Source organism: Dipodomys spectabilis, unplaced genomic scaffold (genome assembly GCF_019054845.1).
Source record: "Dipodomys spectabilis isolate Male_0828 unplaced genomic scaffold, ASM1905484v1 ptg000006l, whole genome shotgun sequence".
Lineage (NCBI taxonomy): Eukaryota > Metazoa > Chordata > Mammalia > Rodentia > Heteromyidae > Dipodomys > Dipodomys spectabilis.
In genome coordinates, this window is record NW_024870683.1 from 18,671,929 (window position 1) to 18,697,510 (window position 25,582).

The 25,582-nt window shown below is 42.7% G+C and overlaps 1 protein-coding gene across 3 annotated transcripts in view; it reads right to left on the minus strand.

Moving 5' to 3' along the window:
- Positions 1–25,582, minus strand: part of Epb41l4b (erythrocyte membrane protein band 4.1 like 4B) — a 137,629-nt gene that overhangs the window by 41,993 nt on the left and 70,054 nt on the right. For 2 of the 3 annotated variants that reach the window (XM_042697407.1, XM_042697400.1), the window contains exons 14-15: positions 25,533–25,566; positions 21,003–21,067 (exon numbers count right to left, since the gene is read on the minus strand). In XM_042697407.1, the coding sequence (XP_042553341.1) occupies positions 21,003–21,067; positions 25,533–25,566 (99 nt within the window). Of the gene's footprint in view, positions 1–17,781; positions 19,117–21,002; positions 21,068–25,532; positions 25,567–25,582 lie in introns of those variants that run through there. The other variant, XM_042697416.1, reaches the window with a different exon arrangement.

Below are 25,582 nucleotides of genomic sequence, written 5' to 3' on the forward strand. Positions count from 1 at the left end.
TTTTTTTAAGGAGGCATTCTCTAAATGGGAGGGAGAAATAGAAACAACAGTAAGTGGTAATCTTTCAGATATTCTCTGGTAAGACTAGGCTACAAACTAGAAGTTCCTTACTGCATATCCTAGCACAGTTCCATGACTGTTGCAATGGTTTTAGCTGGGCTGAGACTCCAGCCTGGGGAGGAAGAACCCTCCATCTGCAGTAAGACTGATTTATTCTGCGTTGTGGTCCAGTCACAGACTCAGAGGTGTCCCTCAGATTGAATACTTGAAAACCAGAACAAAGGTTGTGGCAGGATCTTTTTCACGACTTTTGAGGGCTGAAACTATCTTTTGCTTTCATCTCATATGATCGGGGCTTAAACTCAGGAACTTGTGCTCATGGCTGTCACTACCATTTGAACCATTCTTCCGGCTCTTGCTTTTTACTGATCAGTTGGGGAAAGCAATTCAAGGACTTTTCTGCCTGGGCAGGTTTCAAACTGTACTCCTCCAGTTCTCAGTTATCTAAGTAGCTAGAATTGCAGGTGTGAGCCACCAGCACCTGACTCATCCCTTCTTTATAAGAAACAATTTGAAATTGTATTTCATGACAATGTCTATATAAAAAGTGATTACATTGATATAGTATGTTAAAATGTTTTCTTCAACCAAAAAATTCAAACCCTAGGACCCCTCCCCTCAAAAAAAAGGAAGAAGGCATGACGTTGGCTTGTGACAGAGACTTGCTCTACCTTCACCTCTCCACCTTGAAATAACCAGGGTATCCTCCCTCCCCACAGGAGTAGCAGAAAGTGCACTGAGTTGGAAGTGAATGCTGGGCTCTAGGTTGAGCCCTGTCCCTGACCCTTGCAGCAGGACCTTGGACAGTTGCTCTGTCCCCTCCTCTGCAGCATGCCATCAGCGAGGTGATTGGCAGGTGTATTTCAGATCTGAGAATCATCCTTTCTCCCAACAGTGCCAGCTATAATACCGAAGTGATCTGATTTTGTAATGAAGAGATTTGTGTTCTTTAACTGGGAAGGAAGGAAGGAAGAAAGGAAGGCAGGAAGGCAGGGAGGGAGGGAGGGAGAGAGGGAGGGAGGGAGGGAAGGAGGGAGGGAAGGAGGGAGGGAGGGAAGACAGGTAGAAGAGAGAAAGGAGGAAGAATGGGAGGAAGAGGGAGGGATAAAAGGGGAAAATGTGGGAGGGAAGCAAGGGAAAATGGACTAGTGGGTTTGGAGCTGTCACTGGGGACTTGTGTTAGCATTATTTGCTGTACAGAGGTACAAAGGTGGGCAGCTCAGAAGAGGGAAGATGTCCTCTGCTTGGAGGACTGAAGAGGCTGTGAGCTTAAGGCTCACCGTCTCATGCCTGCTAAAGACCTGCATGGGCAGTGGGACTGCCTAGGCTGGAGAGACAGACCAGAGGGGCACTGAAAAGAAGAGAGTGACAGGTAGGTGACTGGCTGGATTGGAGAAGGAAAGAACATGGAGACAGGAAGGGAGCAGGAAACTATGTTTCTTGGACTGGAGGACCAGGCAAATGGTATGTCATTAACAGGAGAAAGGCTGTGGAGAATGAGGCCTTCTTTGACATGCTTGAACTTCAAATGGGCTGAACAGCCAAAGAAAGACATCTTGGAACAAAGATCTGGCATCCATTTAGGACGACAAGTGGAGTTGGAAGCTTTAAGTAGGAGTTTCTGAAGGATAACAAATAGACACCGTAGCTGATGCCAGCACTAATCGATCCTTACTCCATGCCTGGAGCACAAGATGGAGCACGGCACCCAGCTCAGGGAGAGAGTGCTGTTTGATTAGTAATGCCTGCCATGGACGTGGGAGAGTACAGAGGTATGTATCACATACTTGTCTTTGTAAGTTAAGAGTGTGTGTTTTTTTGTATTTTAAGGAAAGGCAAAGAGTGAATAGCACACAGTGAAAATATATGTGTGTGGGTTGGGCGCTAGTGGCTTATACCTATGATCGTAGCTACTCAATATATGAGGATGTTGGCTTGAAGCCAGCCTGGGCAGTTAAGTCCACGAGACACTTATCTCCATTTAACCACTAAAAAGCCAAAAGTGGAGATTTGGCTCAAGAACTGCCAGCCTCAAGCAAAAAAAGTAAAGAAACATTGCCCAGGCCCTGAGTTCACACTGCCCATCCCCCTCCCTCTCCCCCTCCCACCCTGGCTCCCCATCCCATGTGTGTGTGATTTTCATCTACTACCCCAAGGGGGAGGGTGAAAAGAGAAATCGATGAAGGTCAGAGAAGATGCCTGGGGCTGGACTCAGGAATCTGCTGGATTAAATGTCTCTGAATGAGTAAAGGTTCCTAAGTGGACAATGGAATGATCTGGAAGTCTTTACTTGCTCCTACATCCTGAAGGTCCTACCATGGAGTTTTGTGGGGTTGTGATCATGGCCTCACAGAGAGTTCCCTGCAGAATACCAGGAACTGCCACTCTTACGAGCTGCGCTGTCAACAGCATCCGTCCTGCTGACCTCAGAGAAGGCGCAGCCCACCACAGAAGAGCTGAGTGCACACAGCATCCCCCTCCAGCTCCACCCCCGGGCCTCAGGGACATTGGAGACCATGACAGATCTGTGCTCACTGTCTTTGGAGATTCATGCTCTGGAGGTGTCTGGTATTCTGGAAAGAAGACGCAAATACTTGTTTCAGAGTGGGTGTTAAAGGAGGACTGTGCAGGCTTTAGTCTTTTCTCTCATGAGTAACAAATAAGAAAGAACCTGACATGAATGAAGAGGCTGCCATGTGCCCAGCGTGGTGGGTGGCCCTTTAATGTTTAGCTGTCACCACTTTCTTGCCCGGCTGCTGCTGATGCCTTGTGTGACACTGAGGATCAGAGAGGATGAGTAATGTCCCCTGTTAGGCAATGAATGCAAAGAGAGACTTGAATCAGATCTCCAAGTCTCCCTTTCCCTTTTCTCAGGGAAAGACCAGCTCCCTTTCTGCCTTCAGCTCTGAAGAAGCCATGCTCCCACCGGACCTGTGTGCTAGAGCCTTCACTGACTGAATTAGAGGTGGGTGAGCTGTCCAGAATACCCATGGTTGGGGGCTCCTTCCTTCGTGCCTCATTCCACACACATTCCAAGCCAGAGCCTCCAATCTCATTGACCCAGGATCCCAGCCTGTCAAATGCATGGCTCCCCATAAACGTGGGATGTAGGCTTGGTCCAGCAGCCTTCAGCATCAACCATCAGTGCTGGACAAGGATGGAGGAGGGAGCCAAACTAGAACCCAGGCTGTCTCTCAAAAACCAGGCCAAGTGACCAGAGTGCTCTGAGGAGCCAATCATGTGCTCTAGAGTCCAGCTACCTTTCCAGCAACCTGGGATTGGGAGAGCAGCCCTGAGGATCTAATCCTGGATAATAAGTTGCAGAAATTTAGAAATCAAGCCCTTCAGATATCCTCTGACTCAGTAGTTTTAAACTATGGATGAATATCAAAATCACTAGGCAAACCCATGGACTCTGCTGGAAGAATGGAAAAAAATGGCTTAGCCAGTTTGGAAAACAGCCTGAAGGTTCTCTGAAACTTAAAAGCAGAATCACATAGGACCTAACACAATTTTGCTCTTAGAAATAAGTATTACTCAAGAGAACTAAGTGGAAGTACATTCATATAAAAATCTGTACATGGATACGCATAGCAGAATTATTCATGATCAGCCAAAGGTAGAACCAATCGAAAAGTCCATCAACTGACAAATACATAAAATGTGGGACATCCATACTGTGAAAAATTATGTAGCTATGATACCCTGCACGAACTCTGAGATCATGACTATTCCCTGGAAGAAGCCAGACACCAGAGTTCACGTGTTATATGATTCCTTGTACGTGAAATGTTTGAGACAGACTTGATTAGTGGTTATGAAGGACTGGAGAGGATGTGAGGAAATGAGTGACTGACTGACTGCTAATACTAGTACTAAGCCTCTTTGAGGAGGAATGAAAATGTTCCACAATCAGACTGTAGCCATGGTTGTGAAAATACTAGAAAACATCAAGTTGTGCAATTTGGTGAATTGTATGGCACAGGAAATAGGTCAAAATAGAGCTGATTTTTAAAACCCTAGGGGAGATTTTGGGAAGTATCCATGCAGGCCCTACTCTGCACCAATAATATTGTCATCCATCTCTAAAGCCAACCTGTGGCCAGAGCTGAGAATGTCTGCCCTTCTCATCTTGCACATAGTCCCACTATCGGAAGTGAGGTGAACAGGTCATGCTGTCAGAAACTAGCTGAGCCTGGGACACAGTCCAGGACTCCCTCCTCCCTGCCCGCCACCCTAAGTGCTGTCCATCTGCTACATCTTTCCATCTGTCCTTGCTTCTATTTAAGGCAGCAAAATGCATTTGTCAGGAAAATCCAAGTCCTCCTTAGAACCTCCAGGCTGTGACATCCTTGTATGCCCAACCACACATCTTGGCTTCCCAGCCATGCAGGAAGCACTGTAGGAACAGAGACTTCCACGTGCATTTGGTTCCCTGCTAAGAAATATGCTGAGCACATAGCAGGCACTTAACTAATACAGGCCAGACTAACAGCAGGATGAAATCTTAGGGCACTGGATAAACACCTCAGTGCTAGTCAGGAGGGTAAGTACCACTGTTCTTGACCTTGACTTTGCCCTTAAGGAGTTCACTGCTGCATTACCTAAGGTGAGCATGGGAGGGACACTCAGTATAGCCTGAAGAGTTGGAGAAGAAGCAGCTCCAGGGTGTAGTGATACAAGTTGACATGCTCAGGCAGTGCTAACCCTAGATGTTGAAGGATATAGCAGAGTTCACTATGGACACAAGACCAAGCTTCCTGCTATCAGCATTTTTTTTTTTTTTTATATTTGGAACTTCGAGCTCACTGGGGATTTATCCATCGATTGTGAGAAAATGTTCTAACTTTTTTTTTTTTTCCTGAAATGAAGCTCCAGTGGTTTCAACAGACCCCAATGAACAATTTATTCTTGTTTCGTAAACTGGAAATGCCAACTTCACTGTGCGGGACACATTGCAGAGTGCCCCTTTCTCAGCTGCTCCTGACTGACCACACTCTCAACAAGTCTGACTGGACTTCCTGCCCTTCCAGTTTCTGCACAGGATTAGCCTAATGGGATCGCCTGAGTAGGAGAACAGGGACATTTCTCCTCCATCTCCTTGCGTCTCTAGGATGCTTCCAGAAACAGCCATGAGTTCTCTATGGCTCTTGCTCCCACTTCACTGGTTTCCTGTGTCCCCAGCTTCCTGGGTACTAAAACATTGCTAATCTCTCTATCCACCCCTCCTCCTTTTTTTGGGGGGGTGGTGGTACTGGAGTTTGAACTTATAACCTTGCTCTTGCTAGACAGATGCTCTACTGGTGAGCCAGGCTTCCAGCCCTTTCCTGAACTGTTTATTTTGAAAGAGGGTCCAACCTGTACAAGGATCCTCCTATCTCAGGCTTCCCATGGTAGCTAGGACAAGAAAATGCCACCTTGGCAAGCTTCTTTATCTGAGATAGTCTCATGGATATTTTTTGTGTGTGTGTGTGTGGGGGGGGGGGAGGCTGGGTTGTACTAGACTCATAATCTTCCTGATCACAGTCTTCTGTAAAGATTAGAGACACACAACACTATGTCCAGATTTTGGTTAAGTTGGAGTTTGGTTAAGTTTTGGAGTCTCATGAACTTTTTCCCTGAGTATCTAGGTCTACAGATATGAGCCATCAGCATCTCATTGTCATCTCCCTTTGTCCTTTTGTTCCTCTAGCCTGAAAGTTATAAGAAGATTCTGGTTTTTCATTTCTGGATTGCTTCACTGTCTAATTTAGCTTGTTAGTTTCTCTTACCCTTGGTATAACCAATTCCTTACGTTAAGTTCCCTCTGTAAGAAATGCCTTCAGTTTTCCTGATTCAGTGTTCATGACTACTGATGCATGGTATCAACTAATTTCTGGCTTTGGATGCTTTGCATTCATAATAATCTGTCTTATCTTTTGTTAAACCAGAATTGCATACCTTAATTATTTTTGTGTTTTGAGAAATGTGTGATCACAAAATGCTATTCTCTTTCCCACATCATATTTTCTCCTTCGGTTGGCTGTAATCATGTACTGCATCTTCCAGGATACTTTAGAATTCGAGTCTACTACCAAAACAATCCCACTGGAGTTATGATTTGGAACATTAAATATTATGGATTTGAAAGACTATCTCTTTCATAAAAATATATTTCTCTCCCTTTATTCAGATTTTTAGAAAATGTCATACAGTAAGCATTTTTAATTTTTTGATGAAGGCATGGAAGGTATCTTACTAACCTAGTTCCTAGGTACTTTATAGTTTTGTCACACTTCAAAATGAGATTCACTATTGTACTCCTAATTTTTAATGATTAGATATACAAACTGCCTTGAATTTAGGATATTTCTGTTTGTAGTTACTTTGCTGAGCTCTCTTAGTAGAAGGAATTCACCTGAATTTTAAGATAATCATGTAATTTTTTTCAGCACTGGGTTTAACCCAGAACCCTGAGTGTGTTAGGTAAGTGCTCTGCCACTGAGCTACGTCCCTAGCTCAATCATTGAGTTTTGTTCTTCCTTTCCAGTATTTATTTCTAGTTTGTTTTCTTGACTTCTTGAATTCATAATGCCTCTAGAACAATTCTGAATATGTGCATGCAGTCATCTTTAGCTTTGAAATTTAAGAACTGTCAAGTGTTTCAATATTAAGTGTGGCTCCTGACAAACCCCATTTACCTTGTTAGATACTTTCAACTTTCTAAAGGTGAGCTCAATCCAGCCTAAGTGGATGTGCTGTTCCCTCGTTTACACTCCTTTTTCACTAGGTTCTTGAAGACTCTGTCCTCAGCCAGTGTCACCATCAAGCTTACCAGTCCAGTTTTTGGAATTCATTTTCCAAGAAACCATATGATATTTTCCTTTTTACTCTTCTGGCACTTCCCCAAGACTGTGGGTTTTCAAGGGTGCCCAGTGCTAACTCAGCAATGATAAGTGAAAATTTCCTGGAACTGGGCAGGGAGGGTGGGGAGAATTTTTCTGAGCCTAAAGAACTAATCACAAAGCAAGCAGGTATGTCCTGAACCCTCCCCCTCCTTGGACTCAATTTCTTTCTCTGTTCTCTTTTCCTTCTGGTATATTCCTTATTGAAAAAGGAAAATAATAGAGGTTGAGGTTGGACTCATTTTCTGCCCTGTTGATCTCATGTGCCAGCTTCAACAATGGCTGACATTGCACTGCTCATCTTTTTTGCTCTAACCAAGTGTGCATGTATAAAACTTGAAAGTTCCTTTCAGAAAAGCTGTGTTTTTATTTTTGGTCATGTGTTCCATCTTCCTTCTCTTCTAATTCTGTCTTAAATTTTTAATTGTTCTGAAAGGCCCCTGCAAACCTTGGTGTTTCAGGTTATTTGTTATATTTTGGTCTATGTGATGACTACTCCCATTTAGGTGGATCCAGTCTTTGACATTTTGAAATCTGATTTCCTACCAGGGAGAGAATATGACTGTCTTCCAAGGCAGTTGTCAGTGGATGCATATTTTAACCTAAGTCTTCCTTGCTGATCAGAACTGACTAATCCCTGCCCTATGTCTTCTGCCTTCTAAATAACTAAATCGGCAGGCAGGTAGGCCAAGCAGTCAAAAGATGCTCTGCTTTTTAACAGAATGCCAATGTATGGGTGGCTAACATGTCCCTAAAGGTTTGTAACATCTTCTTTCCCTGGGTAAACCTGGTAAATGTCTTTTATTCAAAGTCCCTGGCTTCTTGCCTGGATTACTCACAGCACATGGACCACGCTGCCTATACTTGGAGCTCCTCTTTCACCTACTCCTGGTGTGACTCATTTCTGTGGTAAGGGGGTCTTAAAGACATAATCAGGGTCTGTACAACCCACCCAGCAGCACCCAGCTCTCCAAACCTTTTTCAGAGAAGCCTGGTTGGAACTAACTGGCTCTTGCTTTACTTTTAGCCCATGTGAGGACAATTCCACATGCCCCATTGCAGCTAAAACACCAGAGAGAGTCTGACAAATATCCCAGGAGAGACAGGCTCAGACAGGCTGCAAATATAGCCAACTTTTAACCTCCCAATCCTTGGAGGAAGTAGCTAGACCTAGGAAGTCTGCAGCTGCAAGCAGCCTCATCTACTCACCCCAGTGCGCACTACAAACATGTCACTTCCCATATGTGTCCAAGACCTAAAAAACAGTTGGGAAACACTATCTCTAGTCCATATTCAGTCCCCTGGTCCAGATCTGTAGTTCTCCAATTGGGAATCTCCATGAAAGAACCCACCCAAGTACTGTGTTCTTATAACAGATGGCATCAGGCTGACCAAACACTACTGCATTAATCATGCTCTTTAAATACTCATGGAGAGGGAAAAAAAACTAACATTTTGAGTACTCAGCCCTGTGCCATTAATTTATGTAATCTCCCACAACCATGAAAAAAAAGACTTACTATCCTTATTTATAGGTAAGGATACAAGAGCACAAAGTCACACGGCTAGTAAATGGCAGAGCTAGGTTTGAACTTAGGCAACTTCACTGTAGAGCCCTATTCATTCTTTCTCTTTCTCAGTGGTACTGGGTTTTAAATTCAGGGACTTGTACTTGCTAGGCAGGTACTCTAACTAGTCTTTTTTTTTTTTTTTTGCATTTTTTTGGGATAGAATCCCAAATTTATTCCCCAAGGCTGACCTGGACCATGATTCTACTTATGCTTACCATGTAGTTGGAGTGACAGGCACAGAAAAACACATGCAGCTTTTATTGGTTGAGATGGGAGTCTTGCTAACTTTTTGCCCAAGCTGGCCTTGAACCACAATCCATCCATCATTCAACTCCCAAGTAGCTAGGATTTCAAGCATAGCCAACACACCCAGCTTTCTTTAGAAATGAGTGGCAATCGCTTGTCATCTGGATGACAGGACAAGTCTGATAATGACAGAAGAGTGCTGTCTAGTACGTAGCTTTGGCTTTGCTGTTGTTTGGCTGTAGCCTCAGGAGACACAGTTCACTTGCTGTGATCTAAGACACAGCACTTTGAGACATTAAGCTTTTTTTCCCTTTTTTTACACGAACTCGATCTCTGATCTGACTGAAAGATGACAGGAAATACATTTGCTCATTCTAGCTTCCACAATATCTGTCATGATCTCACTTTTATTCTAGTAGATACTAAACAGGCCAACATATTGTTACAAGTTCTTACTGAACGGAGAACAAGAGTGCTCTTTAGCAGCTAAGTAGAATATATATTTGAAAAACTACTTTTCCCATAATGAAGAAAATTGTATTAACATCTTAGAAATGTGACACATTACAAATGTTAATTCTGTTAATTAGAAATGAGTTCTTGTAATAATTTAGTTTCATTTAGAAAAATGACTACAGAGAAAGATGACTCGGCCTCATCTTTTTCTTCTAAAAAGATCAAAATTATCTTTTTCTTTGTGCTCACCACGCTCAAGACCCTGTGTTCCATTTCCAGAAAACCCCTCCCAGCTACATTTTTTGATTTCGTTTAGATACCTTGTGTGTGTGTGTGTGTGTGTGTGTGTCCTGTCCTGGGCCTTGGCACTATCCCTTTATATATACATATTTTAGGTCGGTTGTGGGTCTTGAACTCTAGGCTTGGATGCTGTCCCTCAGCTCTTCAACTCAAGGCGAGAGCTCTACTTCTTGAGCCACAGCGCCACTTCTGGTTTTCTAGTGGTTTATTGGAGATAAGAGTCTCATGGATTTTCCTGCCTGGGCTGGCTTTGAACCATGATCCTCAGATCTCAGCTTACTGAGCAGCTAGGATTATAGGCGTGAGCCACCGGCGCCCAGGTTCCCTTAATATTTTTACTCAAGTGGTTATTTTTTTTACTCAAATGGTTAATTGTAGCTAAGAGTGTCCCAGACTTCCTGTCAGAGCTGACTTCAAACTGTGATTTTTTTTTTTTCCAGATCTCAGCTTCCTGAGTAACTAGGATTACAGAGATGAGCCACCAGTCCTGGCCAATGAGTTAGTTTTAATCATTAAAATTTATACTTCCCATGGTAATTATCAAAGATCTACCTGTAAAAGCTTCACTTCAGTTATATATTCCCATTAGTCCTTAGTGACAAATTTAATCCCTGCAAACTGCATGTAAACTATTGCACATCATAGGAAGAGCTGTTAAAAGCTCAATGGCACTTGGCTCTCCTGTATATGTGTCAGAGTAGAGTAAGTGCCTTCATCTTTGAGTTGAATCTACAAATTTCCTTTGGAGTTACTGTTATTACCTTATTTTAATGAATGGCAATAAATAGCTAAGCAAGTCCTGAAAATTCTCTGCCAGAAAATTTTATCTTGGTATGATCTTTGCTACATTTTTCAATGGCTTTCTCATTGCCTCTGTGTGTGTGTGTGTGTGTGTGTGTGTGTGTGTGTGTGTGTGTGTATGTGTGTGTGTGTGCATACATGTGCATTCACATATGTGCCAATAAAAGGCAGGGAAGGCTCTGAATGATTATGGTAAGACCAAGGATGTTGGCAATTTCTGATAAATTCAGGATTTGAGTCTAGAGAATCACTATGTCTACAGCTCATTTTTGCTCAAGGGCTCTTATCTAAGAGTTTTAATCAATATTTTCTTGCCTTGAAAAAAACAGATACAAATATATTGTTTTCCTTTGCAACATTCACTTCTGCTAAGTCTCACAATGCTTTTCCTCTTGGTTTATAACAGGTTTCTGTGCTTCTTAAATCTGCATTCCAGTGCCTGCACTTTGCTTTAAATGAATATTGTTTTCTTCTAGAGAAAGAGTGTCATGCACATGCCTGTCCTTAATGGCTGCTTTAAGCATGTCCCCAAACTATATTATACAGGAACCTCAAGGGACTGCAAGACAAAATAATCCTTGTCATAAAAACTGGCTGCTAGAAGGTAAAATAACATCGAAATGGCCAGTTTACCAGCCTGTGCACCAGAGGGAGACTCAGGCATGAAGGAGGGGAGTGAGGTTTTTTTCCTCCACTTCCTAATACCACCCACTTCACGAAGTGAAATGAAAACGTTCAAGTCCAAGTTAGCTGAGTGAAAATTCAAAACTTACCCTGTAGAGGGTAGATTTTAGACATTTTAATTACACAAGATACCTTTGTGAACTGGAGTCTGAGCTCAAGACAAGGTACATGCTTCTGAAGTGTCAAAAGTAAGGATTCATCTATTTTGGAATTCATTAGTGCTTTAAAAATCTCTTCAAACGTCTTCTCAGTTCCCCAACTTTTGTAGGCATTTCAGAAGCATGTTATAAACATCCTTTGTCTCTGAGGCCAGACATACATCGGGTGATTTTTCAGGACTTATTGGCTTAATTGCCTTTAATACAGGTACAATGCCCCTTATTTAGCCTGGGAATAAGGCTGGTTGGGTGGTTAGCCTAGCAACGCCTCTTGCTTCTGAGGTCTTTGCTGAAGAAAGAGGTCATTTAAACCATTCACCATTCAGTGGGGAATGATTAGGTAGGTTTCTATGGGTTTCTTATAACATGAGCCTGCGGGGATGGTCCTCTAATTATTCTCACCCTCTTTATTGGATTGCCTAGACTACAACCATTTTGGTATGTTAAATTCTGCAGCCATTCCTCTAATAAAACCACTGGCTGGTCTTGGGATGCATTTAGGATTTTAAACCAAATATATTAGAAAGGTACTGGTAGCTAAATTTTACCTTCCTTGATCAAATGCACAAGAGAATTTAGGATGTCTGAGTTGGTTATTTAAGTTGACCAAGTAGAAAGCTCTCAATACATTCTCAAACAGGAAGAGGTATCAGAAATCAGTCCCTTTGCTTTGGATGTTTTTATGTTGCCTAGGTTCTCTTGGGTTCTCCAGGGTATTATCATGCTGTTTGTTATCTGAACTTGAATAAATCAGCTTTCAAAAAGTGTCCAGTAACAATCAACTCCTTTAGCCTTCTCTTTCTTCATTATCATAGATACTAAGATGACATGATTAATGGTATCTTGGCAACCCAATCTTTATAAACAGGTGTGACTCAGGAAAAGAGGACCCAATGGTTCACAGAAAACAAGTAACAAACGGCATTCAAGCAGGAGAAAAGGTGTGCAACCTTGCCATTGAGAAGTGTAACAAAAACAGAAAATCTGGCTTTGCCATCAGAATAAGAAAGTTTTGAAAAAGTTGGCTAAGGGCATGAGCTGGCTTCCTGTGGGTTCATCACAGCATCAGTATCATGCTGGTGTGCATGTAGGATGTAGACACACAGGATATCTTTGGAGAGAAATTCCGTAAGGCAATATCCAAAGTAGATACACACATGCCTTTGTACCCCTGATGCTACTGCTCAGATGTTATTCTCTAAATTCATTCTTTCAAGCGCACACAAACAGAATGCACATGAATGGCATGTAATGTACTATTAGGGAGTTGGTGCAACTGTGTCTATCAATATTGATCAGTGGATATATATATATATATATATATATATATATATATATATATGCTTGTTTATATGTAAACTAGCTTGAGACTGACAAGAAAAAATGCTAACAATGTTTACCTCTGAGAAGCAGGGAATGGTAGAAAAATAATTTGTTTGAATTTTTATCACTGCCTGTATTGCCTGTTCTTGTGTTTTGTTTTGTTTTGTTTAGAAAGCACAACTACATCCTAGTACAATGGTTTCCTTTATTACTTTCTGCTCAGTCTCTTAACAAGTCAAAGTTTCCTCTGCTTTGTGTGAGATGAATTCCCAACTTAGATAAATTAGGAGCTGAGCAGATGATCTGTTTCAATCCTCCAAACTCTTGGAGTTCCCACTGGACCAGCAGAATGGATTCCTCACCTGATGTCAACTTTGCCATTTAAAGGTGGGAAACCATTGTCTACTTTGTGCCCAGACAGTTATTTCAGAGGATTCTCAGACAGAAATATCATTTCTAGTTCTCCTTTTGTTCCCTCTCAAAAGAGCCGCAGGGTGTTTCTGCTCTTAGCCCATCAGTTTCAGAAAGTATCTTTCTGTACTGCACCCCTGCCCTCCTCATGCACCGGATCTTTCTATCCTTTGGAAATAGATACTCATCTCTACTGTTAAACTTAGCCTACACCTCTCTATTCACCAGCCTGAGAGACACAGACAGCCCTTAAACTAGATGACCCTCCTTGCCTGTTTTGTTCCGATGGACTCCTAAAGTCTTGCATCCCCAAGCCCACTAAAACCTGCTACCAACTAGCAATCAAAAACTGTACAGTACTTTACAGAAATAAGGCATTTCATTCTCCTAACAATAAAATATAGTGACATTCTCTTTGGAGATGAGGAAATGAGTGAAACAAGGAAAAATCAGCCAAAGACTACAATGGTTAGTAAGTAGCAAAGCTGAGGCTGAAACATCTTATCTACTCACTGAACCCTGAGGTTCTTACCCTGAATACAACCAGCATGTAGGGCCATTAGTCCTTCCTTCCTTCACTTGGCTTACTAATTGGCAGTGACCTGCCACCTTGTTTCTGCAAACTCCTGTTTCCCCACAATGAGCTCTAGTCTTGGCACAGGTCCTTAGACAGGTATGTGCACATACCCATATCCTTGTCCACCAGCTGGAATTCTCTCAGGGGTGAGGAACATTTGATAGACTGAGGGGAGGGTGACAGTATTGAAATTAACCCCATATAAGGGGCCATTAACCCCCTAAAAGATTCTTCTCTTCACCAAAGAAGGACAAACCTACTTTGTACAGACAGATGGGACAATTCATCATCTATCCACCCATTTGATTTTTAACATTATACCTACTGAAAAATAGGTATGCCTTCAGTAAAAGTTAAAAATGAGCTGTAGAAACAAGGAAGGCAAGCAGCTGTGCTTTTCCAACGGGAGGTCAGGCCCTTGCCCATCTTGGGTTCCCTTGGAGTAATTGTTAAAAGAGTTCTCGGGTCTCACCCCAAGCACTTCAAGAGAGTCCAGCAATCGACATTTTAAATCAAGCTGTCTAAGCCATTGTTTGGCTTGGTAATTTTGGGGGAAACGGGCCTACTTGTAGACTTATTGATTTCTTTTGCAGAGGCTCAGCTAAATGCCAACTTCAGCTTTGTTTGCCTTTTAGATACCCCTGGGGCTTCTCAAAATGTGCCAGTTTTCCCTTTGGGGACTTTCCTTTAATAGCAGTCTGCCTTTTCTCTATCTTTGTCCTTAGGCCTCACCTCTGTATTTGCTCAAGGCCTCCTGGTGGGAGATGGCAGAAGTAAAGCATCCTATGCCAATTTAGGGCACCTACCTGGAACATTTGGAAGACTTGGTCAGTCAAAGGATTGACTTAGAGCTTAGTTTGAGAACTATTGATCCGAAGGGATCGATATGGCTGCCCAGGGAGTTCTTTGATGAGCTTGGATTTGAAAAGACTAGTTAAAAGCCACAGAGTCAAGGGCAACTGAAGGCTCTGTCATTAGTTGTGTTCAGAGAAAGACCCAGGAGGCTAGAGTCACTGACCTGGAAAGATGGTGGATGGTTTTAACAGGGAAGAAAAAAAAAAGAATTCTCATATTGTCCTTATTCCATCTTTGCTGTTAAGAAGGACCATTTTCAATGGAAATGGTTGACCAAGCACTGAAACAAGGCCAGAAGGTTTTGAAGGCCAAGATAATTACCTGGCAGGCTTTCAAGATTTCTGGCCCACATGAATTACATCAATCCAATGACACTGTCAGTTACATGTCAGATGTCCTGGGTGATAGAAGACCAGGTAAGGGCATAAGTTTCAAAAATGTAAAACATTAATTCCATTAGTTGTTGGATACTGAGCTTGATTTTGCTGGCAGCTAAAGATACTTCCAAAAGAAGTTATCTTTTGAGTTCTTGGACAGAAAGAAGTGGAACATCTCAAATAAGGTATGGTTCACTAAGAGCTACACCTTATCTCTACTCTGTTGAAAACAAAACTATGTGGCTGGATTATTAGACTTGTGGATCATGGTAAAGTGCAGAGAGGGTTACTGGACCACTGATGTGTGTGTGTGTGTGAGTGTGTGTGTGAATATGGACAGTTACCAGACCTCTCCTAATGGTGGTAGTAGATAGGGGTACTAGATAGCTGATGTTGAGGGGTAGCTTCCCTAGTGACTCAATCTTCAGTGTAGTAAACTGCACTATCATCTGATGTTGTTGATGAGGTATGGATCAAAGAGAATTGTGATGGTTGAATGATTGGTGGTAAGGCACTGAGCTCAGAGGCTGATAATCTAGGCGATGGAGCCAAGGTTCTGAGTTATGATATGACATGTACACAGTGCTTGGCTGGCACCTGGGTTTAAGCTCCTACCTGTGACAAAACAATAGCACATACCTTGGTGAGTAGTCAATAGATCGAGTGAAGTTATACATGTAGAGTCTGATGCACAGCCCTTGGTTATAAACCCCTGTATATCACTGTGCACCAGCGGCAACCTGCCAGGGTTTCCAACATCAGCCTCCTGCCCTGCTCAATGTTCTTGCAATGCCTCAAATGAGAACATAGCTGACACTGAGTAATAGTTACAAATAACGTGGGTCCATGTCCTATACAAAATGCAATGGGCCCAGGCTAGGGAAGGTTGATCAGATGCCTTCAGACCACCCCGGAGATGACATATCACAGCCAGTTGCTTGGTTAGACATTCCATTTAGAACGAATCCATTCACTGGCCAGACATTCATTGAGTACCTTCTATCTGTCAGGCACTGGGAACAAAGACAAGTCAGACACAAAGCTCATACTTGAGGAGCATACAGGCTCCAGGAGGAGATGAACAAAAGAGGCTGTTTAAACACAAAGCTGTGAGTACAATGTTCTTGTATTTGGGGGTGGAAGAGGGAGGTGGTAGTGGAACACAGAACATAGAAATTAACCCAATTTGCAGAGGTGGGGGCTGTCAAGAGAGTCCTTGGAGAAGATGACGTCTGAGCGGAGGCTGACGGATGAACAGGAGTTGGGGGAAAAGGGTAGGAGTGGCAGAACTCTAGGTGGAAGGAGTAGCACTTGCAAAGGCACAGATGTGAGTTAACAGCAGGGTGCGGCGTATGCTGGGAACTGCAGCAGTTCAGTACTCTCGGCTTCTACACAGGAGAGTGAGAACTAGGGAGTGGGAATGCTGAAGAATGGGACAAATGAAGCCAGGGGGAGACCCATGGAGAGGGCCTGGGACTTCATCATACAGGTGATGAAGAGCCCTGGCTGAGGGCCAGCATCAGAGTGGTGGTCAGTGGGGTATTACAAAGATTATGCTAGTGGCTGTGAGGGAAATTTGTCAGGAGTCAAGGAGTTCAGTGTGGGCCTTCTGAGCAAGAAGAAAGAGCCATCTGCAAGATCAGTATTAGGAAAAAGCGAAAGGAAGGCTAAATACAAGGAGGCAGCATGGACCACCTGGAGATGGTGGCAAGAGGGAGTTGGGGATGGTATATACGTTTTTACTATGAGAAAAACAGAAAAAAAGTTGAGGGTTAGAAGCCTAGTAAAAGAGGATGTCTAAATATGTGGAGTTTAACATGAAAATGAGATGTCTAGTTTGACACATCGGTCTAAAATCTCACAGGAACAGTATGTATTAAAGATGATGGCTTCCAAATCAAGAGCACCTAAGTCACGACAGGATGAGAAGATCCAAGTAGATCAGCAAGAAGAGCAGTAAGCAGAGGAAAGACCCTGGGAAGACACCAAGACAGGATGACAGAAGAGAGGAGGCTAGTAAGAAGAAAGCTGTCAAATGCCGAAGAGAAAGAACGATTGAGGAGTGCAAAGAACACACCTCATTAAGTCATAAGCGCACACATTGCAGTCTTCTTGCTTACAGATGACTGAATCCACTCAAGTGACTTTCAGCAGAAAAGTATTTATTAGAGGGGATGGGGCAAGGTCTACAGACTCCAGAAGACTGCACACAGAAGTTTGGATGTCTTCAGCCAGGTAGGGAAAAGTAGCTGAGGCAAACACCACCCTCAGCGTAGAACTGTTATTGGGGAATAGGCCCCCTACTACCACTTCATTCCTCTCAGCATTTGTGATGGGGTACTACAACTTTCACCTGCTTCCCCGGGTGAAGAAGTGTCTCAGCCACTCTGTCTACAAGAAGAGCCACTCTCATCAAGAGTGGTCTCATTCTAGGCTGCTCCTGCTGCTTGTTGTTAACTGAATGCTCACCTTCAGAGATGCCAATTTCCCATTAACAGATTGTGCAAAGATGATATTTGTGCGTAAAAGAATTGATGAAATGAAGATGGAGTCAAATAAAAGCAAGAATAATCTTTATTCCTTGGAAACACATTGGTAAAAATGTTATCAGAGAGATGAAAAGATTCAGAACACATTTGTATGGATGTAGCACATACTGAGGGTAAACACATCTGCTAAAATGAAACACACCTGTAAACAAATGTCTCGGGAAGAGTTGATGGGAGGCTGATTTCACCATGCAACACATGCAGCTGACTCCCTCCTCCTGAATACACTTTTGAGGTAATCAAAAGAGATCAGATTTGAGCATGGAAATGCTTCAAAGGATGTTAATACATTTTTGGGGGTATGTGTGCTGATCTGAAGGGTTTAACTCCGGGCCCAGTCATTGTCCCTGTGTTTTTTTGTGTTCAAAGCTAGCACTCTACCACTTGAGCCACAGCTGTACTTCTGGCTTTTTGGTGGTGAACTGAAGATAAAATCTTAGACTTTGCTGCCTGGCCTGGCTTCAAACTGTGTTTCTCAAATCTCAGCCTCCTGAATAACTAGGACTACAGGTAAGCCACCAATGCCTGGCTTCAATACATTTTTAAGGGCAAAAAAAGGGGCCAAATTGCAATATATATATATTGCACAATAATTAACCAATTGTACAAAAACGCTAGTCAAAATGTATCTCAGATCTATCTATTGAGAGGGAAAAAAAGCTTGCCTCATGACTTGAAATGGGGGAAATAAATATTTTTGTACACATTTCATTCTAAAAGACAACACATTGTTTTCTGGTTCTACAAAAAGTCGAGGTCATGGCCCATCCTACGATACATAGTGCTTTGGCACAACCCCTATACCTCACAGGCTTTCATTTGAGCCCCAAGTGCATCACTCCTTTGAAGGAGTGAAGTCACGAGTAAAAAACCAACCATTCACTCCAATAGCGTGTATTCATGATGATGTTTTCTGAAATCATGCAAGTGAGCAGCACCATCACTAAGACATGAAAAATTATTCATATACTTGAGCAGCAAATTCTATCAAAACAGATGCGATTTATGTGATTTATGATTAGTATCAAGGCTGAAATTCAAAGTGGCTGAATGGCTTTAAGACAGAAAATTCCGGGTCTCCCTGTTTTCATATAACATTGAATAAGTTAATATACTTTATTGAGTTTCTGCTGCAGAAGGGGATTATCGCAGTTTTCCTTATGTGAAGTTTAGTTGGAAAGTTAGTCCTCAGTTGAAATAAGTGATTAAATTTCAACAGATCACAAAATCTTAAGTCAGAAAGAACCTTGGGGATATCTTAGTCTAACCCATTATTTTCAGGTGGGGAAATGAGGCCAACAAAGGTCATAGCATGACCCACCCAAGGTCATACAGTGGTAGAGGATGGATGTGAGCAATCTCAACCCTACCACAACAGCGGATGCCAACCAATTTCCCCAAGCTTTTTTGGCTTTATTTGGTCTCATTATTTAATAACAAAATAATATCAGGTATGCAGTGAGATGAGAAGCACAGACTTTTACTCCAATTTTAAGATCAGAATATTAAAATGATTCCTGAGCCTTTAACTCCCTTCATTTTATTGAGAATGCAGTCAAGTAGAGCATGACTATCATGGTTATCTTCAAATATTTACACAGACACTGCAAACACCCCTCGGAACCACTCCTTTAGGATATCCCCAGGTGGCCAAGACACTTCTCAAGGAATGCAGTGAATCTATGGTGATGACTGGAAGGAAGACGCTTCTGTCTCTCAAAGTGCAGTCATGAGTTTGTCCCGATATGTCACACCATGCACCCCTCCCAAGTTCTTCTGGTTCTGGTCGTGGACATAGTCAAAATGGCTGTCATCTCCACTGGGCGATGATTTCCAGTGCAACCTGTCATCCTGAAAAGGTGGCCTGTTGTGTTTGCAGAGTGAATGATTAGTGGGAAAATGGAAGACAAGTGAGAATGAGAGCAAGACAACACACACACACACACACACACACAAAGGAAATGGGTCGGGAAACAATGAGCGGGGATGGCTTACACATGGACATGAATGGCTCACTACTTTCATAGCTTAACAATGTCAATGAGGATCATCTATCACATCCCAACTCAAGGAAAGGCTGAGTCATTCTGAAAGGGGATCGTGTGGTCAAGTCAGTCTGGGAAAACCGGGTGAAGGGGAGAAGTTCCTTTACCAAGCTGGTGTGCACAGCGAGCAGATCTTACATAGCATTTGTCAGAAGTATTACATCAATAAACTCTCTTCTCATGGGGTATCGCTGAAGAGCTTGCTAATTTGCACGATGCCTCAGGGATTCTGATGCAGCATAGGGTGGAGTTGAGAAGTGACCTTTCCAATGGGTCCCTGGGGACCCATTAATACTACTTGGTAGGGCACTGAGGGGACTGTTGAATGAATCCCTGTGAAAAGCGGGCCTAGGTCATGCTCAGAAGGAAATTACTCTGATAAAATAGGCAATACTAAAGTATGATGCTTGGCAAAAGAAGTGTTAATAAAATAACATTCCTATAAACCTCCTGTGTTTCTCATGTCTGGAAAAGAAACACCACTGAAATACAGAAAGATTTACAATGATCACTCCAATAGTCTGATTTGCTTTAAAGAGTGACACAAACATCCAAGTGTTTATAGTAACAAAATAACACTACAAAGTCCCAAATAAACTACCACTTAATTTGTTGTTGGTAGACTTACTTATTTCTACCACTTGGTTCTCTGTTCTTCCTCAGGGAACGAGGGTAGAAACCTCACCTTTATGCACACTGAGTTCATCAGCTATGTTTCTGAAATAGCTTTGCATATAAATACCAGTTAAGACTGATCTAAACATGCAAACTGTAAAGGTAGGATTGCTCACACAAAGCTAGCCTTTAAGGAACTTTCTAGCCAACTATAAACACAGCATAGCTGGTGCTAGCTCATCTGGGAGGGCCATGACAGCCAATGACAATCAATGAGAAGCCTGGCATCAAATCCCACCTTTATTTACTTGGTTTGAATTCAAACCCCTGTACCTCATGCTCTCATTCACCTTACTTGCTTAGCTCATACTCTACCACTTGAGACAAGTCTCTAAACTGGCTTTTTTTCTAATTATTTTGTAAATGGGAATCTCATGGACTTTTCTGCCTGGGTTGGCCTTGAACCACTGTCCTCTGAATCTCAGCTTCCTGAGTAGTTAAAGATTATAGTTCTGAGTTACTGGCACCTGGCTTCAGGTATTACCATTTTTCTAAGTTTCACTGGAACACGGTCATGTCCTTGTACAGATGTATTATCTGTAGCTGTTTTCAGACAACAATGCTAGTCACACCTCAGAGGGAAACTACTCTGAGTGGTTGTGAAAGGGACCACCAGTTTTCTGACCCCAGATTTAGGAAGAAAGACCTATTGCCAACCAAAGTAAATGCTGCCCCATCCCTGGAGGGGGGGGGGGGATCCTTTAAGAAACAAAACCCCATAACAATAAGCCTCAAGCTTTAATCATGTTCAAAGTAAATAAATTTTCAGAACAGAAAAATGTTACTCAGAAAATTCAAGTGACATCTCTGATATAAAGCCAACCCCCAAATATTTGAGGTTAGGATGATGTTAAGAAAACCAATTCACTTTTATTTCACCAAGACTGGATTGTGGCTTCCTTTGCTTTGCAAATGATTCATTTTGATCACAGCCATGCTACTCTTAGGCTTGTCTTTGAAACGGACTTCCAAGGCATACTCAAGTGGAATGGGAACTTCCTGAGAAAGGAGAAGTTTTCAAAGCACTTACCTGACATTTGGAGAGTGAGGGTGCCACCGGGGTTGGCTGGAGTGGACATTAGGATGGTACGGAGGCTAGAAATAAAACACCAAGCTTGGTTACTCAGTGGCCTTCGGATTTCAATGGTCTCATTTACTTTCTCTTCCAGTAGCACCTACCTCAGGGGCAAAGGGGCTATGAATAGAAAATTGGTAACTGAGCCCTAGCTGGGCTGGGCATGGACCTTTCCCAAGGTGATCATATTCCTTACTGACAATGACTGGTGGGGCTGGAAGCCAACCCTGTCTCTGAAAGCATTATTTCCATTGATGGCCCCCTGAGAAGCGTCTGAGAGGCTGACTCCGGAAGCAAGGGTCATCCAGTGTGCCTAGGAAAGGCAATACTCATCTCTCTCAAGAAACAGATGCCAGAGGACGAGTGGATTTTTGTCTTCAAGAACAATATTTTTTTGTCATTGCTGAGATGATGACAGCTATGCAGAATAGTTATGTTCACACATAGGATTAGACAGAGATGCTAAGTAAAGTAGCAGAGCTGTGGGTAAATCTTGTTTCTTTTGCTCTGGTATAAACAATGCAAATATTTTTCCAAAATGCAATATAAAACCAACAAAAAACCACCCAGAGTGCTTTTTATCCTGTGGTAGGAAGCTGGGGAAGGGAGGAAGAGAGGTAGGAAGGGAGGGAGGGAAGAAAGAAGGGAGGGAGAGAGGGAAGAAGGAAGGGACCTATTCACTGCAAGATAAGAAAACAGCTCCTGACCAGTGAGCAAGGGTGAAGCCCAGATGGACCTGGCTAGGTAGCAGGCTGCTTACCCACTTGTAGCCTGCAGAGGGCAGCAGTCCTAGACATTGGAAAAGTCAAGAGTCTTCTCAAGGCTGAACTTGCTATGAGGTAAATGAGGCCCTCTCGACATTAAAGCCACTACAGTCTCGGGACCATTAATCTCATAATTATTTTTTCCTTTCTTTCTCTTTCTCCTGCTGCTTTGGTTAATATGCAGTAGTTTTCTCTCTGTGTCAGAAAATTCTCAGCAGTTCTGTTCATCTAATTTTCATGGACCTGAGATGCCCTCATAGTCTATTCTGTATTCCAGTTGGTTTTCTTTCCTCCTTCAAAGAGGGCTGTCAGCAGGCTGAGGCTGCAGCCCCCAAGACATGCTGCAGGGAAAATAAATCTGGAGAAAAACATCTTAGCAGGAGAATCTGAGTGCTGACCATGACTTCAGAGTCTCCTTGAGAAAACCTCCTCATATCTTGCTCTCTCAAGGGACATAGAAACCCACCAAGTTCAGAGGATCTGTCTAAAGCCAAATGGCTCCAGATGATTTGGCTACACAGCCAAGCCCCAAATGAGATTCAACACCTTTAGACGTCAACAAGGATGACTAACCTGCAATGGGATTCTCCAGTCTTTTCTGTCTTTAAATACAATCAGCTCAGAGAGATCTGAGAACCTCAATCACAGTCTTGAGAAAAGGAAACTCCAGAACCTTCCTCAGTCTCTTCCAGCAATTTATTCACATTCTGAGCTGTCAAGGAGGATTTTTATTTCAACCCAGGTGGTTGTTTTAACTGGGGCAGTCATGTCTGTCTGGAGACAACTGAAAATGCTTGTGTGCCTTTTTGGTTGTCACAGTGACAGAGAAAAGGGAAGCTAAATGTCCTACAATTCTGGGGACAGTCCTACACAATGAAGGAGTGTCCCTCTTCAAATGCCAATAGTGTCCTCATCGAGAACACAGCCATCCATCCTTTGCGGTTGGCTGACCTTGCTCTGCTGGGAACAAGCTAAAATGCTGTAACACCATCCTCCTGAAAGCCCTCCACAGAATTCTGATGCCATCAGGCCACTTCTCAGGACGTCCTCTTCCCGGTCAATTTACCCCCCAAACTTTGCTAGAACAACACAGGACTGCTGGAACTGACCAGGTGCAAAGGGCCAGAGGCTGCCAACCATGTGGGGAAAACAATGGCTAAAAAAGTTTCTGAAGATCCGATTTCAACAAACACTGGATGTTCACTGCAAGTAGAAAAGGCTGGGGTAGACACACCCAGGGAGGAGGCGGAAGAAGACAGACACAGCTTTGCTTTATTTACTCTCAGTTTTTTTCCTTTCCTCCTAGTACTGATCACTTTTCAACAATTTCCCCTTTCCCTATTGCATTCCCGTTACACTCAAAAATTCCTTAACCTAAACAGTCTGTGAATAAGAAGCTGCAAGAAGCCAATGAAGGAAAGGAGAAAGGGATATGGATTTTTTTTTTTACTTGTTCCTATAACTTGGTAGTTATTTCCAGATTTTGCACACTTGGGAATATGACTTCATGTGTGTAAGCCAATCGCCACCAAATTCTTTGGAAACCTCAAAGGGATAATACACATTGAGACCCTGTGCCATCTAAAGAATTAGTATCTACATTAAGCAAAGACCAGGAAAGGGAACAATTAGAATAAGGCTTCAAAGTGACATCGCTTAAGAAAGAGCTTTGTTACTTGTGACATTCACGGACAGACAGCAGAGCAGACACCCGGGAGAGCAGCAGCCTTGAAACACCTATACCTGCCCAGGACAAGAGACTTGGCCTGTGACAGTCTGAATATCATCTGTTCTCCAAGGACTGGAGGACTGGTCCCAGAGAGAGGCTGTGTGAAGTGCGGCAGGATCTAGCAGAAAGTCTAGATTAGGTCTCTGAGGGCTCTGCCACTGCAAATGATGAAGCTATTTCTTGTAGGACCCTTGTGAGTAAAGAGTGACTTGTTAGAAAAGAGCAAGCCCAACCCTTCTCTTGCCCTGGCTCATCATGTGATCTTGTCCTCCACTCATGTTCCTACCATTGTGATGCCATCCACTGAATGACCCTCAGGAGAGCAGAGGCCATGCTCTTGAACCTCCGAAACCATGAGCTAAATGCACTGCTTTTCCTTTATAAAGTAATCAGCATCAGATATCTTGTTACAAGCAATAGAAAAAAAAAGACTAATACATGACCCCCAAGTTGGAAGTTTGAGCCACATAGCAGAAACAAAGTACCACCTTGGAAAGCAAGGTGCATATCATCCATGCAGAGCTCCTGCCTGCCTAGCTTGTTAGAACCATCCCCTAAAGCTCTACTGATGCCCAGTTCCTATCCTTCAAGTTTCTGTCGAAGCTTCTAGGATGAGACCCAAGTGCTAGCTGCTTTTTTTTTTTAATGCTACCTGGGTGTTTTTATTGCTCAGTAGAGTTGAGAGCCACTGAAGCTGAGGGCTTTCAGAGATAATCATGAGGAAGGGGAGCTTCTGAGTTGGTCTTTGGAGAGTATTTTAGTAGTCAGAGGATCTACACATATGAGCATGAACAAAGAAACAGTGAGAAGAAATTCGAAGGCAGGAATTATGCAATTGTTCTGTGAGCTGAACAATGGGTATAGGATGAAGACTGGTAGGAAATAAATGTGGAAAAATCAGAGGCAGGTCATAGAAGGCTCTGGATGGACGGAGGGGTAGGTGCTGGCTTGCGGAGGCTGGGCTACCCAAGGCTTTGGCACTAGTGAGTGTGTAGGTGGGTAGGCAGGTAGACTCTGGCTGGCTGGCCAGCCTGTGAAAGAGCAGCATACCATCCATGGAATCATACCTTCCCTAGACAAGGAGTCTAACAGTGCTCTACGCAGTGCAACCCAGCCATCACTGACCCATCAGTATTATGTAAGTTCACTGTGGAAAGTGGAGTAAGGTTATCTTTTTTTGGGAAACACTGGATTAAAAACAGTTTTCTTGCAAGGTTTCTCAGTACTTTTAGCTCCCAATGGGCACTGTAAAGTCTAAGGAAGGGAATGAAGGATATGGTTTCCAAAGAGCTAGAGGCACATCTCAAGGGACTTGTGTTCCCTAGGCCTGCAACACACTTTGACAAAAAGCTGTCTCACTTGAATACTGCTAAGGGGTTGTGTTTGACCACCTAGAAACTTAAGACACATGTCACTTGCCAGTTGACAAGGTTAGGAGAAACAGGAAGTTTGGATGACTAAGAGGAAGCAGAAATCAGAGGAAGCAAAAGTCCCAAAAAACATGCATTGATGTTTTTTGGAAATCTGATGTTAAGCATAATGACTGCTTATTGTGAAAATTTAGAAGCTTTAAAAAAATATTTAAAACTAGTATGACTAGTGATGCATGCCTGTAACCCTAGTTACTCAGGAGGCTGAGATCTGAGGATCACAATTCAAAGTCAGCTCCGGCAAGAAAAGACCATGAGACTTTCATTCCCAATTAACTAGCAAAAAAGCCAGAAGTGGGGCTGTGTCTCAAGTGGTAGAGTACCAGAGTACCAGCCTTGAGTAGAAAAAACTAAGGGACAGTGCCCAGGCCCTGAGTTCAAGCTCTAACATACGAACCAAACAAATATATAAACATATTTAATAATAATATATTTAAAATATATTTAATAAATATAAATAAATATATATGTTGGAAGAGTGATGTTGATCAAGATGCATTGTACTCATGCTGACCTTGTACAACTACTTAAAGATAATTTAAAAAGAAAATCAGTGTCTCACCTGATAATTGTGAACCTCAGGATTTGTTTTAGCGCTAAAAAGAAAACAGA